The 21,671-nt window shown below is 42.6% G+C and overlaps 1 protein-coding gene across 12 annotated transcripts in view; it reads right to left on the minus strand.

Annotated features, from left to right (window-relative positions):
• Nucleotides 1-21,671, minus strand: part of NHSL1 (NHS like 1) — a 164,281-nt gene that overhangs the window by 57,660 nt on the left and 84,950 nt on the right. Inside the window, exon 1 of one of the 12 annotated variants that reach the window (XM_048935456.1) lies at nucleotides 8,507-8,701. The exons of the other annotated variants lie outside the window; for them this stretch is intronic. Coding sequence (XP_048791413.1) covers nucleotides 8,507-8,672 — 166 coding nt within the window. The 5' untranslated portion in view covers nucleotides 8,673-8,701. Of the gene's footprint in view, nucleotides 1-8,506; nucleotides 8,702-21,671 lie in introns of those variants that run through there. 12 annotated transcript variants of the gene reach the window in all.

A 21,671-nucleotide genomic window follows, 5' to 3' on the forward strand; every position in this document is an offset into this window, starting at 1 on the left:
ACAAAAAACCAACAAAAAACAAAAAACAAAAAACAAAAAAAACCACAGAGATTCTCTCCACTCCTGAATTAGGCCCACCATTTCTGCCTCCATGACCTTCCAGAAAGGGAAAAGAAAGTGCCCTGCTTTCTCATACAGGACCCCTACTATAGATCTCTACAGTTCTTGTTTTAGAGAAGCTAGTTATTCCTTGCTATGGGCAGAGAATGCCAGAAAACTGAAAAATCAGTAAAGTTTTAACATCAAAGGGTTTAATGTGCAGAAATATCATCGGTTTTCTGGCATAGAGAACAAGCTTTCAACAAACACCTGTCTTCTCCAGCTCAGCCCTTCTTAAACATACCAGTACCTGGCATTTAGGAGACAGTAAGACGGTAGCAAAGAAATACCAGTACTTAACTACTGCTAAGCGAATGACTATGAACAAGTGCTGGCATCTCCAGACAGTTGATAAAACTATTGTGCTTACCAGTGGCTGCATTTTTTGAACTATTTACAATTATCCAAATTCAACTTTGGGTTACAAATTTGTCTAAAGAATTATTCATTACTTACAGCTTGAGCTACTGCAGAATGGGACCTGGACAGCATTTTGCATTGCAAGCTATTGGGGAGAGAAGAGAGAAGTGACTTGGAAGAGCCAGGTGAGAAACCTTTGAGAGCAGCCCCAGGGCAAGTCCCAGCCTGGAGAGGAGATGATTTGAATGTAAAGGAGAAGGTGGGGCTCAATAACAGTTGATGTGAATAAAGTTTACACCTCAGGAAAACAAATCAATAAAACTAAAGCTTTTTCTCAAAAATATTCTGCAAAATGTATTATGTATGAAGATCCTCTTCCTTATTTTTGTCTTCATGGATTATGATAAAAGCAGGTCTAGCCTATCACATCTTGTATGGACACTGCAATAGAGCACTAAGCAAAATTCGGTCCAAAATGAAGACATTAAAGCATTGTATTCACATTAGCCCCAGAAGTGCTTCTTTTTTCTGTCAGGGCAATTAGCATCCTGCTCCTCTTCTGATGACTTAAGCCCTGACAGGACAAGGAAGTATCACACATGGGAAAAAGCCTGCACTCACCTTCAGCTACTGGGAATAAAGCAGCGTATTTTCTCTGATGCTATGAATTATTTACCCTAAAGATGGCTCCCACCATCTGCCTGCGGACTTGCTCACACTGTCCCTTGCTCTGGCTGCACCACCAGGCTCATTGTGGCAAACAGAAGTACAGCAGCCCACTGAAGGCAGGTGCTGGAAAAGGCATGAGGGGTCATTCAGCTGGCAGAGGTGGCAAGCTCCCTTTGGAAGTGCTGCCCAATTGCAAGGTTAAATAGGGACAGGTCATAAAGGTGGAGAAAGAGATTTATGTAACTGTCCACGCATTCTGGCAGTGACAACCATGTTCAGGGAGGAGTGTGACACTTTCCCATTCAAAAGCAGCAGAGGGCCTCTGCAGCCCTTTGTGTCAAACCTTCCTGTTCCTAAACTTCTTACTGAAATGCCTGAAAGACAGCTGGCCAGCCTGAGCACTACAGCAGAGGAGTATGAGCAGTCAGTATGGCTCAGATCAGAAATTGAAAGAATGGGGAGACAAGATGTCAACGAAGAGCCGTGAGTGACCACCGCAGTATCTACACATTTTTCTGCCTTCTCCCAAAGTTCTGTTCCAAACAATGCCTGTTCATATTCCCCTAGCGAGGGGACAAAGCTACCAACTGAGGTGGCTGCCAGCATCTTGAAGAACAGTTTCCAAACAGAAGAGAGGACTTGCAGCCCAACAGCTCCAAGCAATACCCTGGGGGATTCTGCCTTTAAATTAGTAATGCTCAGACCCCTGCATGTCTGCGTGTGCTCAGAAGATGTGCTGAGGCTGATTAAGTACCATTCAGCTGCGGCTACGGAAGTGGCATCATGGGGTTTCAGATTTATTCTCTCCCAATGACTCCAGGTCAGTCGACAAGTGTGATGCTGTTTTTGTAACGGCTGTAGCTGCAAGCACCGCAGGCAATCCAAAATTCAAGCTGTGTATTTCCAACCATGTATCATCCCCACAATCCAGGTCCCATTGCACTGTATTACAGCATCAATTGAGATGTAACTGTGATGAGCCACGTAAAGCATTCCTCTGATGAAAAAGATAACAGCCTCTGTGTCCCAATTTCTGGGTAGGCACAAGAATATGATTTTTATTGTTTAGTACCACATATTCTTACAATTGATTGGATCCAGACTACTTTTCAATTGCTTGTCATTAATTTCCTAACAGTGCAACCTTTGTGCCTTTACAGTAGAATGTGAATACTGATTTTTTTTTGCACAAGATGTAAATTAAAAGAACAAATTGCCTCCTCCTCTTTTTTTTTTTTTTTTAAATAATCAATCTCTCCCAATTGCAACTCAGAGAGACTTAGGAATGCAAGGAAAGTACCATCTGTTGGTAAAGAGGTGAGACTAAGCTTTTCCTGTAGAAATACTCACTTTACATTACCCAAGCAGACACATTTAAGCAACCAGCAACCCTGAGTCCCCAAATCTGTGCATCACAGAACACAATATGCATGTAACCTGCTTCCAAAGGAGATATGAAGTGTTAGTGAAAAAAATAAATAAAATCAAATATAAAAGTATCTTCTACAACAAAGGAAGTGAAGTTGACCATTTTCCATTTTTTACTATACACTGCTTAGATGGCAGTGTAAAATGAGCTAATACTCAAATAACAAGAGCTGTATACTGGTTCTTTCCTCTAGCACACTGTTTAAACTCCCCCAAAAATAAAGATAGTTGCTGTGTACAAGGGAGAGGAGAGCAGCCCACCACTGCATGCACAGGCTGCCATCTGCAGAACTGATCCCATTCTCTCAGCATCCCAGGACCCACCAGACCATGCTAATACAGTCTGGGGGTGAGAGAGGAGAAGAGTCACTACTTAGGCACTTGTAACCTACATTTTCTGCCTGACAGAACCACTACACACCCTGGAGTCACCACAAGGGAGCATAGAGCAGCTTCTGAAGTCTCACTTTCAGAAGGAACTACATCATTCAACACCCTGCAAGACAAGGTGATGTCAGATAGCAGCAGCAGCCAGCTCATTGCTGTGGGTACTGGGCACAAGTAACCCCACAGCTTCAAGGTTTTTATCTTTTACTCCATCTTAACAAGACGGAAAACACTGCTTTAGGAAGCCCACCTCAGCTCAAAGCTTAACACTGCTAGACAAAGAGACTATGGGTTTGCAATAAAATTCCAAGAAGTACAAGTTCTTGTGCCTTGTCTGGCTCTTTCAGCCCTGCTCCTGTGACAGACTGTTCCCAGCAGAGTGCATATCCCCATTGGGACAGACACAGATGGCCTGGCGCCTGCAGGCCTGGCTCCAGCAGAGTACCCCATGAATCCAAAGCCAACCTGCACAGTGCTTCCGTGAATACGCAGCTGTCATTCCAAGCACAGTCCTTACTCAAACCTCGTTTAAACATAATAATTAAAAATCCCACAAATTTATTCTAAAAATCAGATCCCAACTGCAAACTCACAGACCCTATCACTCTGAGATTCATCTCCTGATGACTCTACTCTGGTAGTTCCTTTTCTCCTCTTCATGACTAAGTAGCCTTCCCTCCTTTCTAGTGTTTCCCATATGGTTACATGAATGCAGCAATTAATATGCAATTAATAAAATGGTGCGATCAACTGCTTTTGTTCACACAAGCAGCTGCTATGCATGTTACAACATAATTAGACAAATTAAGACATACAGCTTTTGTCTGCAGCATCACTCACACTTAAATGTCACTAAGCCTATTGGCATTTGGGATTATTTTAAACATGTCTTGGTTTATTAACACCAAAATGTATCACAGAGCCAGATTTATAAGCTGCCAGCTGTGGGGACAGCCAAGTGCAAGACTGCTTCACCTCCAAAATGCTTGCACAAGCCACTCAAGGGTTAAGGGCAGAATAAGGTTCTTACAGAGAATATGGGAGAGGCAGCACACCATGGTACTTCTCCAAAGGGTTGTTACTGAAGATTTTAGATTCCCAATAGTGTGGAGGGTGGGTGGGGGTAGAACAAGGGAAGGGGCACTCTGTGAAGAAGGGATGGCATGGAAAAATAAGGGAGCAGCAATGAAGATTTCTGCTGCAGGAGCACCACAGATGAGCCCAGCAGTGCAGGAGCCCCGATCAACACAGGGCAGGCATGCAGCTGCTCTAAGAACAAGGAGCAGGGGCAGTTGCTGATCTGCAGAGACCTGAGCGTACAGTGCACATCAGAACAAGCAACTCCCAGTGAGATGTGCAAACACACTGTACCTGCCATCCCAAGAGATTTTCACTCTGGTGTTGACGCACTGGAACAGGTTTCCCAGGGAGGTTGTGGATGCCCCTGGATGCATTTAAGGCCAGGCTGGACGTGGCTTTAGGTAGCCTGGTCTAGTGGTTGGTGACCCTGCCTGAGGCAGGGGGGTTGAAACTAGATGATCTCTGAGGTCCTTTTCAACCCAGGCCATTCTATGATTCTATGATTAATCAAACGAAGCACTGAGGAGCTTTTTGAGCCCATATTAGCCACCATCTTCAGCCACACCAGCTTCACACAGGACCCTGTGTCACCCAACAGAAAGGCTGTTATTTAACCAAAACAAGAAATAACTTCCCAGAAATAAACAAACTCTTTTACTTTGCAAGGTATTCGTGGATTTTTCTGGCCAAATGAACAAAATTTCCAAGAAAACTCAAAGAACACCAAGAAAAAAGGAGAAGAAAAAAAAAAAACAAAACTTCTTTAAGACATGCAATAAGAATTAAATTCAAGTTCCTCCTTCCCTTAGAAACAAACCATCCTTGTTTGTGCTGTGCGTGCCAGCTGCAGGGCACAGGCCTGGAGCACCAGCTGAAGCTGGGCACTGGGCTGGCCAACTACTTGCATCGTGCTTTGTGAGCAGCCACCACGGCCACTCGCTAGCGGAGACTGAGCCCCACTGTCACTTACGACATGGGAGGCCACAAAGACGTGCTCAGTGCTCCGCAAGGCCGGGTTCAGGAGAGACTCAGAGTGATACAGTCTTTGTTTCACAGCGCTAAATGAGACGGCAAAGAATGAAGCCTCCCAAGCCACAAGGATTTTGGCATTTTATGATATGACATCTTTTAATTGGAAAATTTAGATCTCATAGCTGTGGGAACAAAAACTGGGGGGAAAAAAAAAACATAACAAGTAGTGAAGAATAAAATACCTGACTTGGTTCAGAACACCCTATCAATTTATAAATAGATTTAGTCATTATCCTTTCAAATTCTGTATGGTCTTCCACATAATACACATCATGCAGAAAGGTCTCAGATTCACAGCTAAGACAGAGCTGTTGTCCCTCGAAAGGGTAACGAATGAAAAAGAATAGAGCATTCTTTCATGAGCTACTGGGCAACAAAACATGAAGTTCCAATAACTGAAGTTACTGTTCAACAAACATTAAAAGTAATCCAATACTGCAGTTGGTTCCCCCTCATGCTTGCAGAAGAAGGAAAAAAAACCTCCAAAATTCTTACCAAAACATCATTTAAAAAAAAAAAAAAAAAAAAAAAGAAGACTGATGCAACAGTTTAGCTACGTTAGCATAAAATGCCTTTAAATGTAGGAAGTTGGATAAAGCACGTAGCAGAGATGCTGAGCCCAAGAGGCAGGTGATGCTCCGAGCAGGAGGTGGCAGCATTTGGAGGCAGCAGGCTCTGCCAGCAGGTTCTCACCCAGTCCAGCTAGCACTGAAAACAGTTCTAGCAGTTCTGCTAGGCCTGGTCAGCCCAAAGCTTCAGATCAGCTTTGCTGTAGGAAAACTAACCACAGACACAACAGTGCTGGAGTTGTTCCACAGTCATGGATATGCATGAGATGCTGCTAGTCCCTCCACTACTGTAATGTTGTTCTTCCTCCAAGCAGGAAGGCTCTGAGAAGCCATATTCCAGAATTCTGGCTTGTTTCAATCGTGCATTACCTATTTTCAATGAATGCAGCAGTGACAGCAGAGGAACGGCATCACGGAAGCAGAAACAAGACTGAGTTGCTAATGCTCAGTTTCCACTTCATGCACCCCCTTACTTGCAATTTTCAGTGGGATCAACTGCTAACAGCTGAACGAAGCCACCAAACCCTAACCTGGTCCTTTGGTGGCTGTGGCTGCAGCACCCCAACCTGTACGCACATGTGAAAACTGCCTGATAGCACTGCAGTGCAAAGGAGTACCAAAGACTAAACACTTCTCGATGAGGAAACTGCCCCCAGGCACGGAGCTCAATACTTGGGCTGCAGTTGTGTTTGCAAACGACCCCAATGCTGCCCAGGGCATTTTCTGCCTGTGAAATCTCCACGATGGGGTTCCCATGGAGGCCGTTATCACCAGAGATAATACTGGCCAATGAGCACCTGCTGTGCTTAGCAGCTATCACTTGACCCTTTCCCAGAAAGCACTTCCACTCTGAAACACTTTTGTTCCTTAAAATAAACATTAACAGAGGTTAAAAGCAGCACAGGTCTCCCTATCTCAAAGAGAAATAGGACCTGTCCAACCAATAACACTTAACTGATGGCTTAATTGCATTTTCATTCTTTTGTCTCCATGGGCTGAGGAGGAACACAAAGAAAGGCAGCCGGTGGGCAGGGCTGGCATCTCGGCACTGGTACTGGCACGGCCAGAAACAACCAGCTGATCTTACAGTGCACAGTTTGGAGAATTCAGCATTACGTACAGAAGCTTCAATGGTCCATAATGCATATAGAATCATAGAATGGTTTAAGTTGGAAGGGACCTCCGAAGATGATCGGTCACCAACTCCCACGCTGTAGGCAAGGTTGCCAATCACTAGATCAGGCTGCCCAGGATTGTAGCAGACACCAGTGAAACTCAACCCATGAGAATCAACTATACATTCTTCAATATGTAAAAGTTTATCACTGGGGCACAGAAACTACTTTTAAAAGCTTTGGTAAGTCTCAACTAAACCACTGAACTGCCTATATATGTGCTATATTACAAATCATCCGAACTACAAGTAGTTTGCATACCTTTTAAAATAGTCAATAGTACTTAAAAGAATTCTTCTCTCTTCATTAGGAAATCACTGAAGCAATGCCAACAAAATGAATGCACTTGGACAAGGAAAGCAGACACTCCCACTGCATACCTGGGATCTCAATCCCACTATTTAGATGCAAAACAATTTCCTAGGCACTTCTCCACACAGCTATTTGTATTATTTAAACTCGGAGGCCACCAAGTTTTCCCAAGAAGAACCTGAAAGGTGCCTTGAAGAGACTCAACTATTTACATGCAAAACCAACTACTTCAGTCTCCAAGCTTTTATAATGCAGTGCAGCAGGAGCTACCAAAGGCCTTCCCCTAGTTGGCATAGCCCTGAGGGGGTCATGTCCTGCTCTGCAGCATCACTGGGGTGGCTTCCCAACACCTCTGGGTGCCTCTCTAATAGGTCTCATAGAATACAGAGGCTATGAAATTGTACATGGAGCATAACAGGAAGCAGACGTGCAATTTCACTGATCAGAGTTAGCACTGCGTGGCTAGATTTATCGATCTGGCAGTAATTAGACACTGTCAGATGACCAGCAAAACACTAATGAGGAAAAGAAAATCAACACAGTTGTGAACATATCAATACACTTGGGGGGGGGAGGGGGAAATAAATCTAGTGTAAGAAAGCCAGACAGCTGGGGTTTTTTTGTTTGTTTTTGTTTTTTTCAGGAAAAAGTTCCTTTATCTTGTGAAATTTTGCCCCCATCACCCTAAAACACTTTTTAGAGCAACCATTCCATGAACAGCTGGGTGCCTTTGCTTAGGTGGTCAGAAAAAAAAACAACAAAGGCAAGCAATAAGGCTAAAAATGAAACATTACCATTGTCTGTCCTAGGCTCTCTCCTTTTCCCCATCTGTATTTGCTAATGAAACAAGAAACTATACAGATTTGAAAAAGAGAGTCATCACAATTCAGGAATTCTTTCTTCTCACCTTCAGGGGGAAAACAACCTTAGAGACCCAAGGTTATTCAAGCAGGTTTCTTTAAGTACTCATCAGCTATGTTAAAGATCTTTGCCTTTCAGACCTATTTCTTATTTCTCCTGGTCCTTTCATCCACCGATTATTTCTACGCTTTCAATTAGAGCACCATGTCAACAGCTCCACTCAACTAAACCAGTAATTTTGCTAAGGAGGAGCACTACTGAGCTGAAAGCAAACGCTCAACACCTCTCAGACACAAGCAGAACACATACATGAGGGCAGTACCATGCAGCTCTAACTTTGCTGGCACACCTGTGTATTTACACACATTTTCCAAAGTCAAAATATGTTCTCAGAACAAGATTCTTCCCAATTTCCTCATTCTCTAAAAGAGTAAGAAAAACATGGATGTTTTCCTCACTTGCAGATACATTTTACCTATTTAGTCCTTTAATAATAACCACAGTACCCAACAAAAAGGATCCAAACTTCCTTACTCGGCCAGAAGCTGTCATCCTCCTTTCTCAGCAGCTTCCTCTTGAGGCGCCCAGGCAACTTGGGGTACACATTGCCCATCCTTCCAGCATGTAGTGGGATGAGTTCCTCCTCATCCTCATCCTTGCAGCCCGGCTGCCACTTGCTGCTGCTGAGGCACCCGACCATCGGCTCTGCAGGCAGGCAGCGCACATAGGCGATCATTGTGCTGTGCTGCTCTTGAGGATGGTCCCGCTGTCCCCAGTGGCTAATTCAGTGCAACAGGGAGTGGCTCACAACCCGTGAGCAGACACATTCAAAGCACTATGAAGGAGAAGATTTTCTCCTCCTATACTTAAGAGAAAATAAACTATTTGGTTGTGCCCAAACCGTTTTGAGCGAGGTTCTACTATTCCTTAAAACAAACAAACAAACAAAAAAATCAATTGTCTAATGAACAGCCTGCCCTAGCTGCTGGATTCCCGTCCACTGCCCCTGTCTCACAGCATAGAGCTGTGACACTGAGTTGTCTCCCCAGGCTTCTCCCTTCCTGCTCCCACCCAAGCCTGCTGCTCCTCTTAAGCCTTATCCCCGATTATTCACCGCCCTCTGACCAGCAGGTACTGGGGCCATACAGATGGCCACAACCAAGAAGCTTATTTAAAGCTAACGGGCTGTAATCGCTAGGATGCTGACAGGCAGAGAACCACCACTACTGGGGCACGGATCTGCCAAGAGCAGGAGCATTTGCATTCTTCTTGGATGTGACAGCAGAAAAGACATATTGAATAAAATAAATGAAATATTGCAAGTTCTGTACTTGGATGTTAGCAAGAACACTCCCTTTCAAAGTCAGAGTCATTGTAATCATCAAGCAGCAGGTATCTTTCAGGGTAAGCCACATCAGCAAGCACAAAATACAAGCAGTTCTCACTTTGTTCTCAGTTAGTACTGCATAAATAAATATATCCCACAACATCTCTAAAGGAGAGGCATTATTCCTATTTAAAGACAAAAACAGTCTCAGTGAGATTTAGGGACCCGCCTACAGAGAGGAAAAGCCAGGATTACAATTGAGGTCCCCTCGGTTCCCTCATCCACAAGCCAACAGCCTCCAGGGCCTCACCCAGAGGCAGCCCTGCTAAGGAAGTTTCCATGCTGGTTTCCACACCAACCCTAATCTCGCATCCTACACACTATCTTCCTTCGGGGCTCAGGAAGCATGCCTTTCCTGGGCTTTGCAGTCAGCCCACAGCTTGCTCAGATCAGGACTGCAAGAAAAACAGCACAGAAAGGCGCACACAAACCCCATATAACCTTTTGTCGTCAGCAGCTTTTTAAAGTTTGATTTTAAAGTTTGATTGTTTGAGAGGCAGCACGAGAGGACATGCGTTTTTACCAAAGGGACAACACTAGAGGTCTACACAAAGCACAGCTAACTGAGCCCAGTTCTGGGTCTACTTGCTTCACTCCTCACAAACGCTATAGTCTCAACCCATACCATTTGTGAAGGGCCCTGGCTCTGCACAGGGACACAAAGAAACGTCAGGAAAGTTAGTTATGTACTTTAAAAAAGACTTCTATTGCTTTGTAGTTGATAGCTAGAATAATACATTTGGACAGAAAAGCCACTGGTTAAGGAAAAAGCAACAGCACGTCAGGTGAGACACAGCTCCTGTGCCTTCCTGACACCACGCACGTTGCCTGCTGCTGCCTGCAGCTCTGTCCCAGCCTGGGAACACTGTGTGCTCATAGGCTGCCTGTGGCACCACACCATGTAAAATGCACCACCCAGCAGAAGGCGTCTGCAGAACTGAGCCAGCCGTGCTGGCAATGGAAAAGCAAGCAAGAAGCTGCCTATTTTGGTAATTGGTTTTTTTTTGTTGTTTTTTTTTTTTGTTGTTTGTTTGTTTTGTTTTTCAAATGTTCTGCTACTTTGTAAAATGATCTGAAGAAGTAACTGTCTCTATACAATGATTTACAGATACCTTACGTGGTTGAATCTCAGCAAACTTGCAAACAGAAGAAAACAGGTCTTTGAATGAAAAGTACCAGAAAACTTTAATGAATAGGGATGAAATAAGCCTTGTCTATAACCTAATACTTTTTGGCAGGCATTTCAAGTGTTGGCACCAGTAGGGATGGACAGGAGTGAACGTACCAACAAGAAAAGCAAGAACTGCCAGCACAGTGGCTCTTCCACATGCATAAAGGGAACCCAAGGGCACCAGCTGAATGCTGGTCACGGGGCATTGAGGCAAAGACAAATACACAAAGCCAAGTAAATTTACTCATCAGACTATGAGAAAGAACCTGTGATGAACACTGTCTGAGTTCAGCTCTCCCATAAACCACATATCCTTGTGTCCACCAGAATAAATGGGTGTCTAGACAGCCTTCCTAAGGGGGTGAATCTCCATGGGTGCTACTTGCAAACCAGCTCATATATACAATGCACAAGAGCTCCTGAATGGAGCAGTAACTGTAACCTGCAGAGCTGGCACAGTGCTCACTGCCTCACCTCTTCCACCATAGGGGGGTCCTGGGAAAAGTTTATCTATTGGAGATGAACAAAATTTCTGATATTGGTATTATTCTGTAGCACACAATGAAAACAAGGATGCAATAAGATAGAGGAAAAATGCAAAATTCAATGTTCAGCAGACTGAGATGTTCCCAAGCACTTAACAAGATGACACAGGATAACATATTGGCCTGAAAACCCAATAACATTTAACATGCACTTTTCTGGACTACAGATAAACCCCATTAGCCACGTTCTCAATGCGTGCTCACGCAGTAAGGCTGATGCACGATAATGGGATCAGGGCTGAAATCCAGTTTAACAAGTATATTTACCATACGGCAGGCACTAACGTCTACACAAATTTTTCACAGAATAAATCTGTTCTTCTCCAACACCTGGAAGACCTTGGCAACATATACAATAAGTAACACATACGATACATGATCTGATGACAGTTCTCAGCTATTAGAAAATATAAAATCATACATAGTTGGGAAGAGGATGCCCTGTTGGATGTACTGTTCTCATGTGAGAAAGACACTGTGTATCTTGTGAACTTTACCTTCTGCCCTCTTCTCCAAAAAAGCTATTAAAAAGTTACTTTAATGCTAAAGTATATGGAACAATAATCTGAGTGAAAATTTCACCTAAAATCTTACCATAAAATTTCTGAATAGACTTCACAATTCTACTTCAGCTAAAGTACTGTTTTATTTTTTAAACACAGTGAAGTGTTCGTTTTTCTCAGCCTTGAGCTATTGTTAATAAAGAGACTTTCCCAAATAGCGTTTCCTTTATTACTCTTTTTCACACCACTTAAACATTGAACTATTAGTAATCCAAGTATGAATGCTCTGAGGAGCTTGTTAGACATGCATATTCATCCTTTTATCAGCATATTTCATTTTTGCTAAACCATCTCTTTACAGGCTTATTATGAAGAGCTTGAATAATTGGGGAGGAAAATGATTACATTGTACTGGAAACAACATTTGGTCTAAAGAAAGAACGTTGTTAAGAGTTTGATGGATGCCTCAAATTGTGACTAACGCCATGATTTCAAGAAACAAAATAAAAATACAACCAAAGAAAACATCAGCACTTTTATCAGACATGCCTACGTGCTCCTGACCTCGGAAAAGAGCAGTGGTACTGATAACTTAGTACATGTAGGAGTTTTAAAAGCCTGTAGGATATACATAATGGAAACAGGGGATTAGGAATCACAAAGTATGGGTGTGTCAGTCCTACTCGGTTATCAACATAAGCTTCAAAAATACACATAAGAAATTCTACCACGGGTCTTCATGCACAATTTGTAGATCCCCCGCCTAGAAGAAAAAAAAGGTGATATATACAGCATACTAAAATAATGCCACAAAAACATATATAACAATGCAGAGCAAAACCATGAAATGAAGTAATTTCCAATGCAAGCCCAAGAGTCACATTTGAAATTAAAGGGAGCTGGTAGAAATCCACAGGGATAAACTTTGCCCTCATTAGACAGCGATTCTATTTTTAGCAGAAAAGGGCTGATGCACCCTGGGCTTTTTGGCTGATTAGATGAGGGTTCAAATTGTAGGTTATTGCAAATAATCACAGCTATTTGTAAAGCAAACAAGTAAAAAATATATATTATTTATACATTAAACATAGAATAACAGAATGCTTTGGGTTGGAAAGGACCTTTAAGATTATCTAGTTCCAGTGTATTTCATTGGAGCCATATAACACGAAGTAAACCTCAAAACAATGCTCCCAGAGGGCAAGGATCCCCAGACTGCACAAGGATAACAGTCCTTGTTGTGGGACCACAGTGGGACCGCAGCTGTGCCCGACTGCAGTGCCCCAATGTCTCTGTTCTGGCTGCTGCCACCTCGTGGGTTTCAAACACGTTGTTCTCTCAGCCCCTTCCTCTTTTTCGCGCATTAAACATTCAGTGCATTTCAAGTCCTGACTCACATTCATCAAACATACAAGCAGCAAACAAAGAAATTTCAAAAGCAAGAGAAAGAAAACCAACAACCTCAAGGTACTGTAATTCCTTTTTTAACTGAAAATCAGTAGCTCAAACAGGAAGAGAGCAGGATGTACCAGCTTTACCGTTTCTGAAGCAAATCAAACATTGGAAGAGCTCTTACAATACCAGGGGACATCAATGAGCACCGGTGATGAAAGGGCTGAGGCAGGGCAGCTGCCCCACAGCTGGGTGCACTTGGAGCTCCATGCTGTTACCCCTAAGCACTCTCATGGAATTGTTTTCATCAGCTGCTTGTGACCATACAACACCTATCTAGCTTCTATCTTCCTTTTTTTCTTTTTTTTTCCTTTTTTCTTCTTCAAGGACTTAAGTAACTAAAAACAACACAATACACTGTGTAAAAAGCTATAGCAACTGCGCATGTAACAAGCTGGATGCAACCCCCTGAAGGTGATGGTGTTTTGCCACTATGGCTCCTAGAGCCAGGGCTGCCGCTCCTGGGCACCCCTACACTACATGGAACCTGCAGACCTGCCAACACAGCAGGCACACGTATCACCTGGACACAACAGAAAGACAGGAAAAACAAAAAAAAAGGTGAAAATAAACCAAGAGTAGTGTGAATAAAACTCCTTCACAAATTCTCCTAAATTTCTTCCTTTCTGGCATTCTCAATCAACTCTATCCCTATTTGCAAAACAGCTTCTCCAGTCTCATATTTACTGTGAGCTCAACACTAACACTCTTCCCAATAAAGCCATGCAGAGATTGCTGCAAATCTTTGCTTCCATCAACAGCTCTTTTCTGCCTCTTCATACGTGCATCTCTTGCAGTGAGACTGCATTGTGATCTGGAACTATCTTCCGTTATCTCCCCGCCTCATCAACTCTAAGAATACCCATTACTTTCTCTTCCATATCTTAATTTCATTTTTTCCTTTGCTATTATGTAATAGCCCTCTGTAATTACTTTTAATCCAATAATTGTTTTGAGATATAGCATGAAAGTAAGATATTGGAGAAGAAAAAACACACTTTGCATTACATTAGACCCCGGGAAATTAAAAATACACTTGTGTGTTGCAATTATTAATCTTTACTTTCAATTTGAAAGCCTTCTTAGGAGCAACAAACAGTGCCTGATGCTCAATATCAAATCTTGATTGTTGCTTTGGAATATTCAAATGAGTCAAATGAGAAAGCAAGTAAAGCCAGCATTATAAGCAGCAGGTAGATCAGAAAAATCTTTCTGTGCTTTTCTATTTCAGCTCTGTTGCCATACAGAAATAAGACTTGATAAGATGAAGTGATTTGTTGGTGCTTTTTACGAACCAGACTGCCTTTGTGAAGGGGGGGTGATGCATATTTGGGAGAGAAGACAGAATCATCAGAGAGATTACACTTCTGAGGAGAAGCTGTTACTAGTGGCAGTCTCAATAGCAGCCACACTTGCTGCCTTGCTTAGGAGCTTGGTCTCATTTGTCACTTAGGACAGGACAACTCTGGGGCACAGACTAGGGCGATGAGAGGCTGCAGAGCAGCCCCATGGAAAGGGATCTGGTGGCTCCAGTTGATGGCAAGCTGAATGTGAGATAGCAGTGTGCCCTTTGAATCCAAAGGGCCAATTGTATCTTGGAGTACATCAGGCTTAGCACTGACACTAGGCAAGGAACGGGTTATCCCACACTGCTCTGCGCCGTGCAGCCTCACCTCCAGCACTGAGCTCAGGTCTGGATACCACAATATAAGGACATAAAACGATAAGAGAGTGTCTAAAAGAAGGCTGCAAAGATGGTGAAAGGTCTGGAGGGCAGAAAGAATGACGAGTGACTGAGGTCCCTCTGAGGCCCTGAGCAGAGGAGGCTGAGTGGACACCTCATGACAGCTGCAGCTCCTCATGAGGGGAACAGAGGCAGCTCTGAGCTCTGCTCTCTGCTGACCAGTGCCCAAAGAAACGGCATGGAGCTGTGTCAGGGAAGGGGCAGGGTGGGTGTCAGGGAAAGGTTCTTCACCAGAGGGAAGTGGGCATGGAACTGGCTGTGGTCATGGCCCCAAGCTGCCAGAGTTCAAACGGGATTTGGACAGCGTTCTGAGACATAGGGCTTGAATATGGATGGTCCTGCACAGAGTCATGAGGTGGACTTGATGATCCTTGTGGGTCCCTTCCAACTCAGGATATTCTGTGATTATGAAAATACAGAGTAAAAGACAATTCACTAGAAACAGGGTGAGAGGACAGCTGCCCATCTGAAGCCACAACAGGGAGCCAAGTGGGCCAGTACAGCACAAACACACAACACAAAATGAAGGAGTTGCACCTCTAGCAGCTTATTTCACAACTCGTGTTAAACGATGACAGAGTTGTAGGAGGACTGCCCAGAGGGGATCTGCTTATTGAACTCATTACCATGGCAACAGAAAAAGAAAGAAGTTATCTCCCTACTCCCATTGTATGCCTGAAGAGGGAAGCATCCTTCTGACAGGGAGCAGCAGTAACTTCCCTTCACTCCAAGAAGCTTATCACGGGACTGAATGCATGGCAGGGCTTCAATACAAAAACAAAGCAATTTACACCACTCTACAAACACTGCTATCAAAAACATCCACCAAAAGGCTGCCACCCCAAGCCCATGTCCTTCTGTGCAGGAAGTTCTGCCCAACTTCTCTGCTGGAACTGACACCGCCACTGAGAATCAAGGGGGCCCACAAGAGTAAAACAATAGAAAAGACTTAAAGGATTCAAATTCATATCAAGTGAGGTCATTTTTTTGCCACGTATTTCTAGAAGTTCTTCAGTGTTGTACGTCAGAATGTCTCTTTATGTTTGGCATAAAGTACTGCCCTTAATCTTTACATTAAAAAAAAAAGAAACTAATGCAATAATACTAATGTGCTGGTGAAGGAGTGAGGATGGTGAACCTAACATAAAAAAAACAATTCAATAATCATATTTTTCACTGCACAGCCTGCTATCGCCAAGTTGACACACAGGCTTTGGTCAAACATCTGCTCAGCTTCTGAATGCTCCCCCTGGCACCCCCTTGCCACCTCCCTGTCCTACAGCTCTGGACAATGCCACAGGCACTGGGATTTCACAGTCACCACTCCCAGCTATGAAGTCCATTTCCCCTAATACTCACTAATGTAGATTTTCCTTATCGCTGGTGTATGTCATGCATTTCTGCCAGCAGTCTTCTCTCTCAATAAAGCATACTGAAAGATTAGTTGTTTCAATATTTTATATCTAATATACATTTTTAATCTAAATTGTCACAGTTTGATGAAAATCATAATTATGCAAGTTAAGCCAGCTTAGAATCCATTTCTTAAGAGTTATGGCTAGATATAGCCTGCATACTTTATAACAGATCACAAAATGCTTTTTTTCTTTAAAAAGTAAGTACATTCTGGGATTTGTAGATCAAGCATCAAATTCCAGTAGAAAGAGTAACGACAAAAATATGTGGCCACTACCATGGAAAGATTAGTCTAATGAGGAGCAGTACAAAGTTGTAGTATTTCAATCCAGGACTAAAATCACACTGTAAGAATGCTCGTGACTCCAGGGATCAATAATATAACCATATGCTGTGTAACTTTTAGTATCCTTTACATAAGCCCTGATTTTTACAAAAAAAAAAAACCTGCATGGATTTGTTCTTCTCATACCTTTAACATTTCTGGACTGCTGCTTTACACAGAATACCAAATTAATGGTTGAAGTGAACTGTTCTTACAATTACAGTGTTGGATTTTGCTACAAAATGATTTGAACACATGTGGTAGAGCTGCTCCAGTCTACCAGTAACTTTTCCTTCTTGGCACCTGGAGCTACAGCTCTGCAAAAAGAAAAAAAAGGAAAAAAAACACCACCAAAAAACAAATAAAATGGATGAACTTCACAAAGGCACTTGGGGAGAACAGCCATCTGAACACCTGCCACGTGGAAACACACAAATTAATAAATCCCATTGTTTATGGTTTCAATATCAGTCTGTTCACTAGAACAAAATCAAATGAAAAAAAAATCTGAAATTTCGAGCAACGCTGTAAAAAAATAAGTCCCCCTCTAGATTACTCTCCCCATATGCTGACATCCTCGTGCCAGGGAAAGATTTTCCCTTACATAGCCCTGAGTGAGCAATGCAAAATGCCTCATGGGCTATATCAAAAACACAAATCAAGACAAGGAAAACTGGTGTAACTTTCCAAGTCTACACTTCTGGTAATTTCAGAATTACATATCCTGAAATTACAGATTTTGACAGAATATATCTTCTTTAGACTACAGATCAAGATAAATCTGAGGCTGAACATTATAGACTTTTTTGTACTCTGAAGTCACTCTGTCCCTTTAGACTTCTTTTCAAAGGAAAAAATGACAGTGAAGTTACACAAATGAGAATGATTATTCAAGACTAGACTTCAAAACAATGAAACTATGGCATGTTTTTATACTTCAAATACTGTTTGTAAATCTCCCAGAGCACATGGCCTTTCCATGCATGAAATGATTTACATACATATCCACATGAGCTTATACTTATGCAGGATCTGAAAACAAGAGCAACCTCTGATCAGGAGACCAACACAAGAATATCTCAGATCTCCAGTGGAGATCCAAGCTGTTCAACCCAACGGGGTCGAGTGCACCTCATGGCAGCAATTCCATGACAGCCACGAGGCGGTGGCACTGTCCTTGAAGTCATGCTGCTGCAGAGTGTGCCCAGGGTCACAACAATACCAGTAGACAGGCCAAGGGCTGACGAAAGACAAGGCTTTGAAAAGAAATCAGAATCTGTTCATGCAGGTAAAACAGGGTGTTGCAGGGGTGAAACTCCATAGCGCAGAAAAATGTTGTTCTGAAGCCTTCAAAAAGCAACAAAGAAACCAAGACGACAACTTCAATTCACCTTTTCAAATTTCCCTCTCAAAAAAAAAAGAGAGAGAGAACAAAAAGAGTCTTATTCCTCATAAAATTCTCTGAAGATAGCTGCATAACAGGCATGAGAGAAAGAAATGTTTCACTTCTAAATTCTAGTTAAGGTCCTAAGCTCATATTACTACTATTACTACTTCCGCAGCCTTCATCACTTCACACGTCTTCCCAGTTCCCACCTCAGACCCCCTCCTTAGAAGAATACTTCCTGCCAGGTTTAAAACCAGCTTGTACCCTTCTTCCTCAGGAAGGCATTGGTGTTGCCACAATCTGTTTTCCAGCCGACACCCAGTTTGAATGGGGAAATAGCCACAGACTGCTGTACAAGTGAAATCTCATGGTTGCCACCATGTACAAAAACCTCCTGAGTTCATCCGAGGTATCAAACTGTGACAAAAAAATAAACCTGACTGTATAAAGAAGAATGCATGTGTGCATTTGAACAGCAGGAAGTTTTTACCCAACTTACTGAAAAAAAAAAAAAAAAATATATATATATATATATATATATATATATATATATATATATATATATATATATATATATATATATATATATATATATATATATATATATATATATATATATAACCCCTCTGAAAATTAAACCTTCAGGCAAGAGTGTCCAGCTGGTTGACCTCAATAATGAAGGCAGGAAAAACCTGGGCTTTCCTCATTACTTAGGCTTCATGCTTCTTTATCTCACATAAGCATGTTAAAGAGGCAGCAATTCTCCTAAGACTAAAAAAGTCTTAGGAGAAAAAAAAAAAATACAAAAACACATGTAACTGCAGGGCAGCACAGGAAAAGAGAAAGAGAACATACAATGATGTCAGCAAACTCTGAGGTCCCTGCGAGAGCAGGAAACTTATAAAATAAAACTTACAACTGGAGTGCACCCGATGCTAGAAGGGGACAGGAGAGGTCCAGGAGTCCCAACCAGCCCAAGCCTGGTACAAGATTTCTGTACCAGCAGAGTCTGTTGCTCATTTAAATGGAAGGTTAGAGAGTGGAGCACACTTGCAAGCCTGTGTGCTGCCAGGAGGACCTGCAGGGCACCTGTTCCTCACCCTGTCTTTCCCTGCAGCAGAACAAAACAGAGAAATATCAGATGGGCCAACTAAGTAAGTAAAGGGATAATTCTTTCTGGTTCTCACAGATAGACCACCAGAAGCACTTAAACGTGAGATGACTGCATCATACAGTACAAATGCAGTCCAGTGCCCAGACCTCCACTTAGCCCAGAAGACCACTGCTACAAACCTCATTCACTAGCTATAGAAATTCTGACTTAAACTACCAAAACTTATCAAGAGCCATCTTAAAAACCTCTTTGTCCACATTATCCTGTTTGGAAGCCTGTTCCACAACTTCCCTCCTCAGATGGTTTGGGATCTTTTAATGTCAGACTTCAATTAATTCACAGCTTGCTCAAAACCATTCATCTTGTGCCAGTACTGTACTTTAACTTCAACAAGTTTCCTCTCTCATCGTGATATTTCCCTCTCAAGCTACCAGCTAGACTAAATAAGCCATTCTTTTGTAACCTCTCTGCATCAGATCAGCAATTAAGCTTAAACTGTTTTCAAGTCTCAAGTTCCAGATAAGTAGTTACACAAGAGTTTTAAATGCCAGGAACATTTTCTGAATTTTTAAAAATACAGATAGAAAAGAGTGGGATGCTCTAGAGGACTGGAGTCAGACAGCACTAGGACAGCATTAAAATAAGATGCCTGGGGTAATTATAGGCTGTTTCACCAGACATTAACCACAGGCAGGACCGCAGCTGTGACAGCACTCTGAATAGAAGAATTAATAAAATTTCCATCTCTGAATGCCAGGCAATGTGCTTTCACAGGAAGCAGATCTCCTATTTGACCAAAGTTTATGGCATTTCCCCAGAAGCACATCAGTCTCCTGCACAAATGCTGGCTGGGAAAGAAAAAAAAGCTATTGTAGACAAGTGACAAGCATAGACAGTACAAATCTGGTAAATCTGGTAATGCTATACTTAAGCAATGCAAGACCATTACTAAGCTTAAACCACTGAAAAATGTGTGAAGATATTTATAGGTTTCAAGTATGTGCACGCTGCTCCAAAGACTACTTCAATGTGAAATTCCTTCAATACTTACGAATCCCATCAGCTGCGCATGCTACTTTCTTCTTATGTTTTCATATTCTGTAATCTCCACAGATTTGCTGTTTAAAATTAACAGTGTTGGCTTCTTGCTGCACTTTGGCAGAAATTCACTGCCCTCTCCTATTGCAACGCACAGCAATCACCATCTGTATGTACTGCGGTCACAAGCCTCCAGGTGACAGTGGGTTGGTATTGTTTAAAAATCAAACATTAGCAGGTCAAGGAAAACAGCAGATGATCGTCCTACCAATGATTCGTTTACCATTAGTCCCTCTTCAAGATTACAGCATTGTGTGAATTGTGCAAAGGAGTCCTACTGCAGCCTGCAGTGAAGCAGACAAGGAGCAGAAAGGGAGGGAATGCATTAAATGCCCGTATGAAAGTAAAATTGCAGGCAAAGATGCGCGTTAATTATATGGTTGTGACAGCAGACAAGTCAATTTTCATAAACTTTTAAGACTGAAGAACTACACCTGAATAGACCACGAGCCTCAAGTGTTTCTGTCTGTGTGCCCACCTGCAGCTGCGTTTAAAAAGCACAAACTACATTCAAACATTGAAAGCTCTCCGGATCTCCTCGTTTCTGATTATCTGCTGAAGATCTGCTGAAGGTGAGGCTCTGTACTAACTGCTTTCACAGCTAAACCCATGCAACCCGCTTTGTTTCCACACCAATTTCGGGTAACAGTGTGAAAGACCCGTGTGCCTGGGAAGGGCTGGCATGCCTACCCGAGGAGATGTTTATCTAGCACCTGATTACATTCAGCCCAGCTTCGCCCACTGCCATCGGCCTCCTTAAAATCTTAACGGAAAAAATACATACCCACACCCTGTTCTGTTACCAAAAAAAGAAAAAAGCAAACACACCAAACAAAAGGCATTCATGTGGTAGGTACTGAGCCAGTGCCATTTGGTCAGGGCAGTCAAATGAAGCAGCCCTAAGGAGCATAAAGCATTTAACCAACAAGATGAACAAACATCGTTAGGGGCCACCTCCCCATAATGGGGGCAAGAGCTGGGGAGCAGCTCCCCTCCGCTTGGCCCTCACTGCAGAAGCATCCCTGGGCTTCCATTTGCCCCTCCAGCTGCACGCAGACCCCAGGGAACAGGTGGAGCTGAGGGACACTGCTTCAGTGCTCAGCTGCCTTGGAAGCTCACTTCATTTCTACACATGCTGCCCTCCTTCTCATGTGCCCTTTTCCAATTTAGTTAGCTACTTAGGAGACAAAATATAACCACATAACCATCTTCAAACTCCCTAACACCCGAATAACTTCAGGGAGAAATTTCCTATTCAAACCTGCCATCTTCCTTTCACTATGCTCAATTTTATTTTGTACTTTCAGGCACAGTTGGAAGCAATCTGTTCATTGCTCACTGATACAAAGAGGACAGACCTGCATGGAAGGTATGAACATACATAGCCACATACGGATCTCTTCACCCCTGCTCCTTCCCTCAGCACAGGACATCAACAAAAAATTCAAACTTCAAACAGTCTTAAACTCTAAAAACCCCTTCTGTATTGATGTAAAAATTGATTTGTTTCACAGCAAATGAACATAGCGTATCTGACAGATCTCTCCATTACTGTCC

This window comes from Lagopus muta, chromosome 2 (genome assembly GCF_023343835.1).
Source record: "Lagopus muta isolate bLagMut1 chromosome 2, bLagMut1 primary, whole genome shotgun sequence".
NCBI lineage: Eukaryota > Metazoa > Chordata > Aves > Galliformes > Phasianidae > Lagopus > Lagopus muta.